The 14,663-nt window shown below is 42.6% G+C and overlaps 1 protein-coding gene across 1 annotated transcript in view; it reads right to left on the bottom strand.

Annotated features, from left to right (window-relative positions):
• NFASC (neurofascin) overlaps window positions 1-14,663 on the bottom strand; it is a 154,843-nt gene that overhangs the window by 88,395 nt on the left and 51,785 nt on the right. Inside the window, 3 exon segments of the mRNA XM_044288412.1 lie at window positions 811-828; window positions 2,900-3,036; window positions 7,056-7,097. Of these exon segments, the coding sequence (XP_044144347.1) occupies window positions 811-828; window positions 2,900-2,981 (100 nt within the window). The 5' untranslated portion in view covers window positions 2,982-3,036; window positions 7,056-7,097.

Below are 14,663 nucleotides of genomic sequence, written 5' to 3'. Positions count from 1 at the left end.
TAACCAAAAGTCTAGAGTTGGTCTATATCGCATCTGACTAACCAAGTCTAATTTCTGCATTACTGGATCAACATAGTCCTAACTGTGCATTTTTGGACTAACCATCTTTCAAGTTGAATACTTGGACTTACTCTTAGGAACATATCACTATTTCATCTTTGTGAAAACGGCACCCCCAGAATCTAGAGGGGGATCTTTCCATCACACTATTTGGATTTCCCTTTCTCTACAGCCAATCAAGGGACTTTATATGCGGTTTAAGAGAGATTTATCGTGATCTATACTCTCCCTCATAGCCCCCTTTTTAGGCATACTATTACTGTTATCCAGTATTATGTTTGTAACTATCGCCATAGGCATGAATCACTGAAGCCTTGTAGTGTTTTATACTATTTTATTTGTATTTTATATCTTTTATTGAGACTATTCTTACGGATTACATATCCAATAAACTGTTATTGTTCCATATGGTACACGTATATTTGAGTGCCAGTCCTATTTTACTCATTTTGTCAATATTAGGTTTTAACTGGCAGAAAAAATTACACGGCTAGCACATTCCCTTTAAAGGGGTTTCATGGAATTTTACACTGATGACCTAATCTTATCACACTCAATGCCTGTGGTACTATAATGTCTTTGACCAGCTTTAGTTCCATCACTGTACTTATAGTTACCGAGATCTCGCTGGATTACATTATCCTCTTTCCTCTCATATTTATCTCTATGACACGGTTTGCTGGCAGCACATTTATTAGCCAACTGTAACAAGCCCAATGTAAGCACATCACACAGATGAATAACACTTACGGTCTCGTTCAATGGTTGCTGTTAGTTTCCATGAGAGCAAATGGGAGGTTAAAGAAGAGACAAGGTTAGCAGACAATTACATCAAACTAAAACTAAAGAAAAAACTGCAGTGAACTATCACAAAGAGTCTAAACACAAAGGTGTGTGGGGGGGGGGGGGAAATGTATCATTCTCTGGTGAAAAGCGAGCCACAAATTTTGACTCATGCCATTTTTCTCATGCAAAAAATCTGTCTTTTTGTGATTTTTACCCCACTCTCACCTATTTCAAAAACAGAGCGGGAAAGTGAAGATGGTCTACTATTTTAATTGTGTGTATGCAAGATTAATCAACTATGACTTTTTTAAAAATTCCAAAAAGCACATAATCCTACTTTAGGGCAAAATACAAAGAGTAACATCCCTAGATAAAAGTGCTATGTTTAAAGATGCGACAAATTTATCAAACAATGTGCGAAGTTTAATAAATCAGGAGCAAATTATGGTAATTAAGCCCCAAAAAAAGCGACTTCAAAAATTTCCATCATGATAATTCCCCCTATATTCTCTTCTAGTGGATTAGGGCATCCTTTGAAAGGAAGATATGGGTGACAGGTCTGATGTACACAAGAAAATACATTGAGTTACAGTAGAGCGCATTATACTGTAATTTAGGTTCATGTGGCTCATAGCTTGTATAAAGGTATTAGTGTTTTATTTAGCAATGATAACAAAACAGAAATGTATACACTTAAAGGGGTTGTCTCATCATAGATAAGCACTTTCAAAAAGCGGCTACTGGGAACATCAGCTGATTACCCATGTCCTGCTCCAGACACCCCCAGCAAACATCCAACAATTATTTTCTGCAGCGGCCACTACAGAAATTTGGTATTACATTGTACCCATTCAGAAGACTGGTCACTAGGGATAAGCGAATTTGCTGTTTGCCCGTTGGGGATTGGCGTTTGGGTTCTGGGTGAATTCCGTTATGGATTCTGCAGGACTCCTGCATAACGGAAACCGTCCGGATCCATTATGCTACCCATTGACTTTTATCATGACGGAATGCAAAACGGAATGCCTCTTAAAGGCTTCAATGGTGCATGCAGTCATAGAATTCCGTTATATTCTGTGATAATGGAATCCATAACGGAATTCACCCAGAACCCAAACGCCAAACCCGAACTTGCAAACAGCAAATTCGCTCACCTTTATAATACAAGGACGGCTCGAGACTTCCACAACAGAAGCCCCTCTAGGATGTACTTCCTCAGCTATATTATTACATTATTCAGTACTAGCAAAGGTACTATCTATATCTGGACACAGAATGGAGTGGACCATGATGTCGCTCTATGCAGATCTAGAGGAGGAAGACTAGGATAGCCTCAAATATCACAAAATCTCCAGACCTCTTTGTGTATGGAAGTAGATATTTGGGGTGCAGGTATCAGCCCCTGCTTTACTCTCTAGTGTTGTCAATCTTAGGCTTAATTCTCTAGTATTACCATTTTTAGACCATTCTCTTTGATCCTGTAATCGGTAACAGGAGCAAAATCTATTGTAAGATGCCGCTGACTTGGGCTGAGTATTTTTTTACACTCCCCTTCTCAAGTTCACGTCTGTGTGTACCGTCTAGCCTGACACTCAAGATGTCCAGAGATCCTGCCTCCTTGTCTCTTGAAGGGGAAGATGACAAGCATTAAGTTTAGTTTATGTTACAAAGTATCCTCAGAAAGAGGCAGCTGCTTGGTTCATTCTAAGCTACCACCTGCAATGCTGGACGGAACGAGTCCTCATTGTGTATGTTCACGAGTCCCCTGTCACAAAAGGAGCCTAAAAATGACAGGGTCGTTGAGCTATTGTACGGGGGCAGTGGTGGATGTTAAGAGACACAGCTGCTTCTTAAAGCCCTTCACAGTACCATCTGCACACTGTGGACTGCTTCACGTCTCCTTTAAGACAAGGCAGGTAAAAGGATCGTTCATGCATTCATAATCAAGAATGGCTATGATTATAGATAGCTGATTATAACTATTACATTCTTACATATGAATCACATAAACAATGAAGATGGAGGCATCAAAATCCTCTTCCCTTTAACTTACGGTCCAGAGGAACTTTAATAGCCAAGACCAACTGGAGAAAGGACAGGATAAAAGATATCCGTAAACCAGGGTGAGACTTCATTCTGTTCCCGGGGGTGTAGGGTGAGTGAGCCTGCTTCAACCTGCGCAGAGCAGATCTGCAACAAAAAGAAAGAAGGAATTATTATGGCATGTCATTGTCTACCATCTTCTGAGATTGTGCCAGCAAACCCGCCACTTATGGCACGATGGTCTGCATCTAGTGTCTCTTGTGAAACTACAATACCCAGCATGACCGCTGACCAGTGATTGTTATAAAGCTTGATTTAAAAAAAGGAGCTGCTGAGTTCCAACATTGAGTTACAGTAGAGCGTATTATTCTGTAATTCAGGTTCATGTGGCTGATAGCTTGTATAATGGTATTAGTTTTGTATTTATGAGTCACATTTAGATTGGATGATTGTATATTCCAGCCCGTCAGTCGGTTGATTTTAGCAAATTTTTCCATTCATGGAAAAAAAGGACTCGCTCAGAACTGTTCAGAGATTGCTGGGACCTGCTACATTTTAGGAGAGTGATAAAAGATCTGAGAAACGCACCCATGGATTTTCAATAACAGTGTGGATATCTTAAAATCTGTATGCCGACCGTCCAAGTAAGAACATATGTCGGTGCTGCATGGTGCTGAATGAATAATAAGCCATCCAATGATATCACAACTTGGTCCTGGACTTTTTTAGGCAAACACGGATTTACATGTCAGGAAGGGGAGTGAAATTGTGCGTTAAAAGTCCATTACAATGCCATTGATTCCCATCCTATTCCTCCACGCTCTCTGCCCCCCTCTCTCATTTGCACAAGTTTAACATACAGCCTCAGGCCGTGATCTGAGCCCATCTGCCTGAAAAGCCAGCTGCTACCTACGTCACAGCACTCCCCCCACCGCTACCGTATAACCCCAGAAAGTCCATCTGACCCTCACGTATAGTGAAAGGCAGGTATTGTGTGACACTAACCTGACAACATCTCTGGCTGAGAAGTCACAGTCCTTTATGTATGCTCAGATGTCACTTAGGCAAATGCAGACACAAGGTCTTATCGTTCATCACAAGGTAGTTCAGATGTGCAGATGCCATATACAGAATTAGTAAAATGACAAAACGACACCTTTCAGGCGTGATGTGTGGTAAGCCAACTGGCAAGAGATCAAAAGGTTTTGCACCTGCCCATCACCTCAATACAACATCTTGCTATCTGCAGCCAAAATCTCAGGAAACATCAGACGTGACCATTTAATATAAGTTTAGGATTGTAGGAAGAGGGGGTTTCTGAGTTTTCATATCTGCTAATGACACTGAGAGGCACAGACTTACCCCATCCTACACTGTATACCAGTGATAGTAAACCTTTTATAGACCGAGTGCCTAACGTGCAACCCAAAACCCACTTATTTATCACAAAGTGCCAACACGTCATTGCCCTGAATACTACAGTCCAGTATAGTATATCTTCCATGTACTTTATTCTTTAGCTATAATAGCCGGCCTACATTCAGTGCGCTGCCTGTGCTGTCCATAGTTCTCCCTGCGCTGATGAATGGCAGGAAAAGTCTAAGGCATAATGGTACACCATAGACTTTTTCCAGGGTGGGGCTCTGAGTGCTGTCTCTAGCTCCAGTCCTCAGCTCCAGTCCTTCTTAGCTCCAGTCCTGCATGCACCTCTGAATCTTACTAATAATGCATTTAAAGAGGTTTTCCGGGTTTTTTTAACTGATGACCTCTAAATAGGTCACCAGTTTTCGTTTTGCTATCCCTGCCTTCCCAGAGCCATAACTTTTTTATTTTTCCGTTCACATGAGGGCTTTTTTTTTTGCAGGACAAGTTTTACTTTCCAACGCCACCATTTCATATTGCATATGATGTAGTGGGAAAAGGGGGAAAAATTCCAACTGGGGTGAAATTTAAAAAAAAAAAAAAAAAAGCAATTTCGCCACAGTTTTCCTTTTTTTATTATTTACAACGTTCAATGTGTGATAAAACTGAGCAGTTACTTTCATTCTACAGGTCAGTACGAATCCGGCGATAGTTTTTCTTGCGTTTTGATAAAATAATAGCGTTTTGATAAAATAATAAAAAAAATTGGAAAAAATCTGTTGTTTTTTTGTCGCCATATTTTGACCCCTATGAATTTTTTGTAATTTTGTGTACGGAGCTGTATTGGGGCTTATTTTTTGCGGGGCAATCTGTACTTTTCATTGATACCACTCTGGGGTGTGTATGACTTTCTGACCACTTTTTATTACTTTTTTTGTAGAAAAGATAGCAACCAAAAACAGCGTATCGGCCATTTTGATGCTTTTTTCCAATTCGCTGTTTGCTGTGTGGGGAAGATATTTTTATACTATGGGGGTTTTCGCACATGGCGATACCCATGATTTTTTTATTGTTTTAGTTCTTTTATTTTTATTTTGGGGAAAGGGTGGTGATTAGAATTTTTATGTTATTTATGTTTTTTTTTATAATAAAATAAACTTTATTTATCTTTTTACACTTTTTTATAGTTCCCATAGGGAACTATAACAAACAATCATTAGATAGCTATTCTGATAGACCCCAATGCATTAGCATTGGAGTCTATGAGAAAATTACTAATTTACTATGTAGCCCTATTACAGGAAAGGGCTCCATGGGAAATATTATGCAGCAGCCTACTGTCTTTCACAACGACAAGGGCTGCCGCACACAAGATCCGTCTCCCCTGCGCGCTGAGATTCCGTGGTCAGGATTGACCACAGCATATGAAGTGTAAAATGTCCCGGTTGCTGGTGTCTGCTATAAGAAACAGCAGGCACCACACGGCTATGGCGTCCACTCCGTTCAAGAGCGGACGCCATCTTTAAAGACTCATCCAGCGCCGTACTAGTATGGCGCTGGTTGGGAAGGGGTTAACAGGACTTGTTGTATTACTATAATGTATTTTTGTAGTGTGTTAAGCCAGTCAAAATAACGGTGGCTACATATGCAAATGGTCAGGGTCCCACCTCTGGAATCTCACTGATCCTCACTATTTTTCTCTGCAGATCAGCTCTCCTGGTCACCTGGCTGAGTAGTCGAAGCACTGTGAAGGGGACACAGCACTGAATTCAGCTCTACTGTCCCTTCATTCTCAGGATCAGATGAAGTCCCAGGGGTCGGACCTCACAATCATAAAGTGATGGCATATTCTAGCAACATTGTCACTCTCTAATGTGGGAGGGAAACCCCACACCGAACATAGGAGGGAAAGAGGAAAGGAAATAAGGCCTGAAAACTATGGAAGGAAGATGGACACCTCCTAGTGAAAACCCTAATCAAAGCCCTGAATGACTACCAGTATGAACAGACCCCAAAGGTAGGTGAGTTCATACACAGGAATACCTAAAGTCCTATCTAACCCTAAAGGACCCTGGTACTAATGACAGAATGAGACAACCTGCTCCTCCAAAAGGGAGGATGAACGGGAGTCTCCCTGAGGCCTAATACAAAACAACAAGGAAATGCAACACACAGAAAAGTCAAAATAAAATACAAAAGGGAAAGGGTGTGGCCAGTACCAGAAACAACACAGGCGCCTATTGATCCACAAGGTAAACATGTCAAACCAAACCACGTGTTGCCAGTCTCAAAGATCTCCTGCCACTCACTGTCGCGGGGACGTCCGTATGTCTCGGTACATCTGTGACAGATATGCTAATCACTTTACAAGATGCAAATACGCCTTTAAGGTACAAAAACACATGGCAGAAACACTGCAGATTTTCCACAGCAGATTCGTAGAAAAAAATCCCAGTTATTTTAGAGTAGCAGCAATGTGAATGAGATTTAAACACACGCTGCAGAACATGTTCACAATGAAACGTCACATAACTTGACATGCGGTACATATTGGAAATTCACAGCATGTCAATTTATGTTGCAGATTTAAACACATCCAGAGTCAAATCTGTGAGAAAATCTGCATGTAACTCAGTCTCTGAAGGCTTTCCGGAACAAAATATGTCTCATCTACCCTCATTATAGGTCATCAATATCATGGTACCTCCGCCGATCAGTAATTTGAAGAGGCCAACTCATACATCGTTCTGTATCAATATGCCATAAGAAAGTGTGGGAATAATCTTTTCACAATACCGACTTACCTCCAAAAGTGTCCCTCGGCCCTCTCTAGATGTTGTTTCAATCTGCAAGAGAGAACATATTGTTGTTAAGTAAGCTTCTCTTAATTATTTCTTAAAGTGGTTGACTTTTTGGGGCATGTGGATATCATAGAGGGGAGTTAACCTCCTAGGACCCCAATTGACAGGACAAAGGACACAGAGATGTTCTGGTGGACCTGGCTTATCCATTTGTTACATAGATGATTTCAACAGCCACCATATAATGTACATGAGTGGCTAGAGGATGGCCACCCCTGGCAATAACCAGCAACCTGGGTTACAGAAGCTGTACCCGTGCTTTATTTTCAAAAAATGGATTGCTTTGGTGAGACAACCTCTTCAAGATTCAGTGTATTGTTATTCTGGGCGTGCATGCTACAATGTCTGGTAGAACATAAACCTTTATAAAACTAGTTTTCTATATAGTACAGTAAATCCCTGATATTTCGGGGATTTGAAAAATACATGTATATTCTAGGACTCTAGGACTCTTTCCTTCATAATACAGCTATACGATGTGTATCAAAACATATCTGTCACTAAATTCCTAGTACAGTAATACAATCATAACTCGTGATGAAAACCACCCTACTTTTACTGGCTAAAAGAGGAAACAAATAAAAGCTAACTATTGGGTCACTTGTTGATTGATTTTGATCAGATATAAATGAAAAAAAGAAACCTGTAACTTATTATACCTAGTATGGGAATGTAAAATGGCCCATGGCTAAACGAGAACCATAGGGAATTGTCTACAGCAAAAGTTACAAATAGGCAAGCCAAAGTTTAAAAGAGACAGATCTGCCTCTTATTAAGCTAAAAGTCACGATAAGGCCTCATGCACACAAACGTTTTTTAGGTCCACACCCAAACCAGAAAAAATGTGGACAGTACTCAGTGTGCTCCGTGTATCACGGACAAGGATAGGATTGGTCTGTTGAGGACCAGACTTTCCATTCCGCAAAATGCGGAACGCACACTGCTGGTATCTGTGTTTTGCGGAACTGCAAAACATGGTATAGCCGGGTGAATGAGGCCTAAAGCAAACTTATGGGTAAATAAATACAATTGCCATTTCTTTTCAGTTATATACAAAGTGCTGAACACTGGAAACCAAGTTCCATCTTTCAACTGCCACCAACAATTGGATAAATGAATAGTGATATCTCTGGATCCATGTGCGGTACAGGGCTGGTTTTAGCTTTGCTAGAAAGAGGTTGCCATGTACTATATGATGTGTGATTATATTTTTTTACATTAGTTATGGGAAAACCCCTTTAAATAAAGCCTGGATTTTTGGCAGATAAACCAATCACATCTACCTGTATAGACATAGGAATGGGAACTCCTGTTTGCACTTAACCCCTTAGTGACCAAGCCTGTTTGGGCCTTAATGACCAAGCCAAATTTTGGAAATCTGACATGTGTCATTTTAGCTTAGAATAACTTTGTAACGGTTTTGCACATCAAAGTAATTCTGACATTGTTTTCTCGTCACATATTGTACTTTACTTAGGTGGTAAAATTCTACCGATAAAATATGCGTATCCTTATTAAAAAAATGAAATTTTATGAAAATTTGTAAAAAACTGCACATTTTCCTATTTTCAACTGCAATATTTCATATACATACATAAATACTATTCAATATTTTTTTATCAGAAATTTATTTCCACATCTTTACTTTATTTTGGCTGCACTCACAAAAATTTTTACTTTTTATTTTTTTTTATTTAGGAGACTTTACATTTTAACATAAATGTTAAAATTTTTTAAGTACATATTTTTTCCTGAAACAAGCCAAGTTTGCAGAGGTTTATAAGTGTCAGAATAATAGAAACCCCCCAAAAGTGAACCCATTTTAAAAACTAGGCCCCTTAACGTATTTATCTATGGGTGTAATGAGTTTTTTGACCCACTAGTTTTTTGTAGAAATTAATGCTAAGAAGGTGAAAAAAAATGTAATTTTCATTTTTTACACAAAAGTGTCAATTTAAAGACAGATTTTTTTCTACAGAGCACATGAAAATGAAGATGTACACTCCAAAATGTATCACCCTGTTTCTCCTGTCTTCAGAAATACCCCCATTGTGGCCCTAATCTTATGTCTTGACAAACGGCAGGGCCCAAACATAAAGGAGCACCCAGTTGTTTTCAGAACACAAAATTTGCTTGAAAATGGTTTAGGCCCCATTGCACACTTGTAATGGCGTTGAGCTGCCAAAACAATAGAAAACCCCCACAATGGACCCCATTTTGAAAACTAGACCCCCTAAGGTATTCATCTAGGGGTGTAGTAAGCATTTAGACCCCCTAGTTTTTTGTAGAAATTAATGCTAAGAAGGTGAAAAAAAATAAAAATAGCTCCACGAACCATCCCAAAGGGGTCCCTCCCTCCCTGGAAAGCCCACAAACTAAACAGAAAATGAGAATAAATTGAATTCCTGACCCCCCCCCCTGTTCTTTTTGGTATTAAATAAAATTAATAATTTGCAACCGTATGGTACGTTTCAAAGCAGGGGTAATTACAGAGCCCTGGTTGTGATGGGCAGCTGGGGCAGTAAATCCGGGTGTCCCTCCTCCTTCCATGTTTGCTACACACCCGGCATCTTTTCTGTGGATACGTTTTGCTGGTAGTGGCAGGGACGGGGTGAGGGAAATGGCGTTCTAAAAGCCTTCGAACGTCCTCCGATTCGAAGGCTTGCCTAGGTGCGGGGGACTCAAACAGGAGACTCTCAATCACCTTCTCCTGGTACTCGAGGAAGTTAAGGTTTCCCTGGGACTTTTTGAATAAAATAAAACTATTATAGGTAGCAATCTGGATGAGGTAGATTGCTACCTTTTTATACCAGGCCCTGTTTTTTCGCTTCACCAGGTAGGGGTGAAGCGCTTGGTCCGAGAGGTCTACACCTCCCATAAATTTATTGTAGTCTGTCACACAGACCGGTTTGTGCTTGTCCGCCGTAGCCCCCCTCTCCCTAACTGCCACTGTGGTGTCTGCATGCAAGGTGGTCAGCATGTAGACATCCTTCCTGTCCTTCCACTTCACGGCAAGCAGCTGGTCACTTGCGAGGGCGAAGGATGTTCCTTTCTCCAAACGTTTGGAGACCAGCGGTTGTGGGTATCCAACTCTATTTTTGCGGACTGTCCCACAAGCCCCTGTGTTTGCAGCATAGAGGGATTTATAAAGGGGTATACTAGTGTAAAAATTATCGGTGTACACGTGGTACCCTTTGTGCAGGAATGGTGCCAATAAATCCCACACAATTTTCCCCGATGTGCCAATATTTTCGGGGCAGCCTGGGGGGTTAAGTTGGGAGTCTCTGCCCTCATAAATAGACAGGCCACAGGTGTAGCCGGTTGTGCTCTCGCACACCTTATACAACTTTACCCCATATCTGGCACGCTTGGAAGGAATATATTGACGGAAGGAAAGGCGGCCTTTAAAACTAAAAAGGGACTCGTCAACTGATAATTTTTTCTCAGGGGTATATAATTTCAAAAATAAATCTGTAAGGAGGGAAATAAGGGGTCTCAATTTATTTAGGCGGTCGAAGGCTGGGTCAGTTCTGGGGGGGACTTGGGAATTGTCTGAAAAATGCATGAACCGCATTAGGACTTCATAGCGGTTACGGGACATAACTGCTGCAAACACAGGGGTTGAGTGGACAGTACTCGCAGCCCAATAGGATCGGACAGAGGGTTTTTTTTACAATGCCCATGTCCAGGGTAAACCCCAATTTTTTTTTTATTTCAGGGACACTTGTGGGGGTCCACCGTCTTACATAAATAGACGTGGGCTTTTGTACAGCAAACTGTGTGGCGTACAAATTAGTTTGCTGCACAATTAACTCCAGGACTTTATCATCTACAAATAAATGAAAAAAATCATAAGGGGTAAAATTGCCGACATCCACATTAATTTGGGGAGTGGGTAAAAATTGGGGTACTTGGGGGGAAAATGAAGTGGCAGGAACCCACGTAGCAGAAGGGACGGGACCGCTGGGTGGAGAATGAGGGGAGGTGGTGACTTCTACCACCATAGGGCTATGGGGTCTGGGGATGGAATCAGAGTCCCCGCTATCTGAAAATATTTCCGCCTCTGAAGCGGTGCCAGATTCAGAGTGGTCAGAGCAGAGAAATTCGTATGCCTGCTCTGCACTTAACAATCTCCGAGCCATTTTTTTTTTTCTGTACAGCTCAGAAAAATTCAAATAACTGACCGTCCCTAAAAATGACTGACACCCACCGACTGACGGAGTGACACCCACCGACTGACGGAGTGACACCCACCGACTGACGGAGTGACACCCAACAACTCACTGACTGACACCCACTGACCGCCAGTAACAGACGAACAGGGTCCCTAATAAAGATAAATGACTGTAACTAATAGACGTCTAATGACGGACGCCTAATCACGGACATCCACTGACCGCCAGTTACTGACGGACAGTTTATAATTTGATTTTTTTTCTTTTTTTTTTCACAGTATGTAATCACAGAGCCAGGACAGAAGTCTGATCTCTCTCTCCTCACAGAACAACTGCGCTGAGGGGAGAGAGAAGCACAGCCCCTGTCCTGGCCATGTTTTGTAAATATAATGGATGTGATCTCCATGATAGGTTTATCATGGAGACCACATGATCAGGGACCATTATTATTGGTCCCTGATGGTTACTGTGCTGAAGGCAGATCTTCAGCACAGTAACCAGTGCGCATGTCTGTGCCATTTTTTTTTTTTTTTATTAGATGGGGGGGGGGGGGGGGCCCTAATAACTTTATTAAAATATATCTAAGGGCCCTATTGCCCCGATCGGGGTGCTGGGGGACCCGATCGGGGTGCTGGGGACCCGATCGGGGCATAACTTGAACTTCTCTCTCCTCTCCTGAGGAGAGAGACCTTACAGTAAGCGGCGACGGCCGGCTTTCAGTCTGCGCATGCGCCGGCCGCCGCCGCCATCTTCCTTGAGGGTAAGGGGGGTGGGGGGGGGGGTGAGGATCGGGACCCAGCTTAGGGATAGAAGTGCTGGGGGACCCGATCCTAGCACCGGAGACTTTCTCCCTCCTCTCTCACATGAGAGGAGGGAGAAAGTTTTAGTTCAGGCTTCATTTTCGGTGATCGCCGTGATAAAGTGTATCACGGCGATCACGTGATCAGAGACCGCTTGTCACGGTCTCTGATCACTGCCCCGAGCCCTCAGCTACCTCCGGTAGCTGCGGGCACGGAGCTACTACGCTTGATTTTAGCGCTAACTCGGGCTGAAGTGCCGCCGTAAAAAGGCGGCGCTCCAGCCCAAGGCCCCTTAGTGACCGCCGTAAAAACACGTATGGGTGGTCACTAAGGGGTTAAGGAGACCTACCTGAAGTACTATACAAAAGGTTCTTGCACACAACCGGAATTTTTTGCAGATTGAATGCAGTCCCATTAATTTCAATGGGGACGCAAATCCGTGTATCCGTTATCTAATATAGAAAGCTCAGTGTATGTATGTATGTACGTCCGCTAAAGGAATCCGCACCTTTGCATTTGCAATCACGAAATTTGGCACACAGGTACATCAGGTGTCCGGGAAGGTTTGGAACCAGGTCTCAGCTCTCTGGGACATACAGTTCCTGAGATATTCCCAATAATTATTTATCCAATAGGAGCTTGGTCCAGGGCCGGCGCAACCAAATAGGCGAACCATATAGTTCGCCTAGGGCACCGGACTGCTGGGGGCGCCCTGGTGGGCTCCCCCTGACAGGAGGGCCAGGAAGTGGAGGTCCTTCTTAAATATGGCAGAGCAGGCATCTGCTTACCCTAATGGCAGGTGCCTGCTCTGCCAGTAAATTACCGGAGTAGAGGAGGCGGGCGGCAAGGGAGGCTGTTCTAGCAGCTCCCCACTTCTCCCTCATGCGCCCTCTGTGATGCCGGAATATGACGTCATTCCGACCCCGGCATACTAAAAAGCGCGCTGGAGGACTGAGGAGCTGCACCACACTGGACCCCAGGGAGGCAAGTGTTTGACTGAGTGAGTGTCTGCCTGTGAATTTATGTCAGTGAATGAGTGAGTGTATGTATGTGTGACAGGGTTAAATTCAGACTTCCCAACAGCACAAAAACATAAGGCTGTCACTAGAGGGAGCTCTAACATGATTACACTGGTTGAGGAGAGTTAGGGCCTGGTGCTCATATTAAAGTTGGACATCAACTGAGCCACATGTCGTGTCTCTCCTCTGTTAAAACAGGTTAGTGTTATAACTATAGATGGAATATAATTGTTGTTATGTTAACCTATAGGGTTGCCTATTTTCTCTTCTGTATATTATTACAAGATACTGATATATTAAAGTTGGACATCAACTGAGCCACATGTCGTGTCTCTCCTCTGTTAAAACAGACGCTGTCGGCTGCATCGTGGCACTAGTCTGCACTACCACTACAAACGCGGGTAACATTTGGGGGCTCGTCTGTGATATGTAATTATCGTGCAAGACAGTCACAGAGTGAGAAGGCTGCCATTACAGTAAAGGGAGAGAGGAGGCTTCAAGCAAGCTATACAGGATCTAAGATGGTGGACGCAGCATCAGTGAAGAAGCTGCAGTGGCAGATCCAGAAGCTGCTGCACACATTGTCTGAGGATCAGTTGCACTCACTTGCTGTACAGATTCAGGGAGATGCTGGAAAAGAAGTTCCCCAAGCTACAGGTTCAAGTGAGCAGGAGATCTGTGAGTACATCCTGGGACATTTACAGGGAGAAGCGGTGTACAGCATGGAGGACAGTGGCAAGGCATACCTGCTTCAGATAAAAGAACTGGCTGAGTCCTTGCTAGGAGAAAGACACTCTGCCACTCCACATGGAAGTGTGAACAGAGAGCACAGCACAATTCACACAATGGACAGGACAGGGCAAATGGCAGAAAGTGGGTTTACATTAAAGGACTTAGCAGCTTACCTGCCAAGAAAGGAGTTTAAAATTCATGGTGGGCAAATTTCAGACTGGGACTCTGAATTGACATATAGCAGTGTATGTAGACAGATTGATGAAGGTATACAAGAAAGATACTCAGAGTCAGAAATCATCAGAACTGTGCTGAAAACTGTGAAACCAGGAACTTTTAAGGAGATGCTGGTAAACAAGGAGGATCTTTCTGTAGCAGAGCTGAAGAGGTTCCTGCGCTCACATCTTCAGGACAGGAGCAGCACTGACTTGTTTCAGGAACTGATGAACGCTAAACAGCATGATAAAGAGACTCCGCAGCAGTTTGTGTATAGAATTATGGGGCTAAAACAGAAAGTTTTGTGGTCTTCCCAACAAGTTGGTGCTGCAATTACTTATGACAAGAATTTGGTACAAGGAGTGTTTCTTCACACGTTATATCAGGGGTTAAGTGAGAAATATAGTGAGATTAGAAGAGAGATTAAGCTATATATTTCTGACTTATCTACAAGTGATGATGTGCTGCTAGAAATAGTTACCAAGCTAGCCAGAATAGAAGCAGAGAGGCAAGCCAGATTGAGTGGCAGATCCAGGCTGACTACTGCCAATGTCATCCAGACACAGGATGGAGGAGAATCCAGACACCAGGCTGGTGACAACCAACCCT

Source organism: Bufo gargarizans, chromosome 3 (assembly GCF_014858855.1).
Source record: "Bufo gargarizans isolate SCDJY-AF-19 chromosome 3, ASM1485885v1, whole genome shotgun sequence".
Lineage (NCBI taxonomy): Eukaryota > Metazoa > Chordata > Amphibia > Anura > Bufonidae > Bufo > Bufo gargarizans.
Note: the sequence above shows the minus strand (reverse complement) of the source record. Positions and strands in the feature narration are given on the sequence as shown.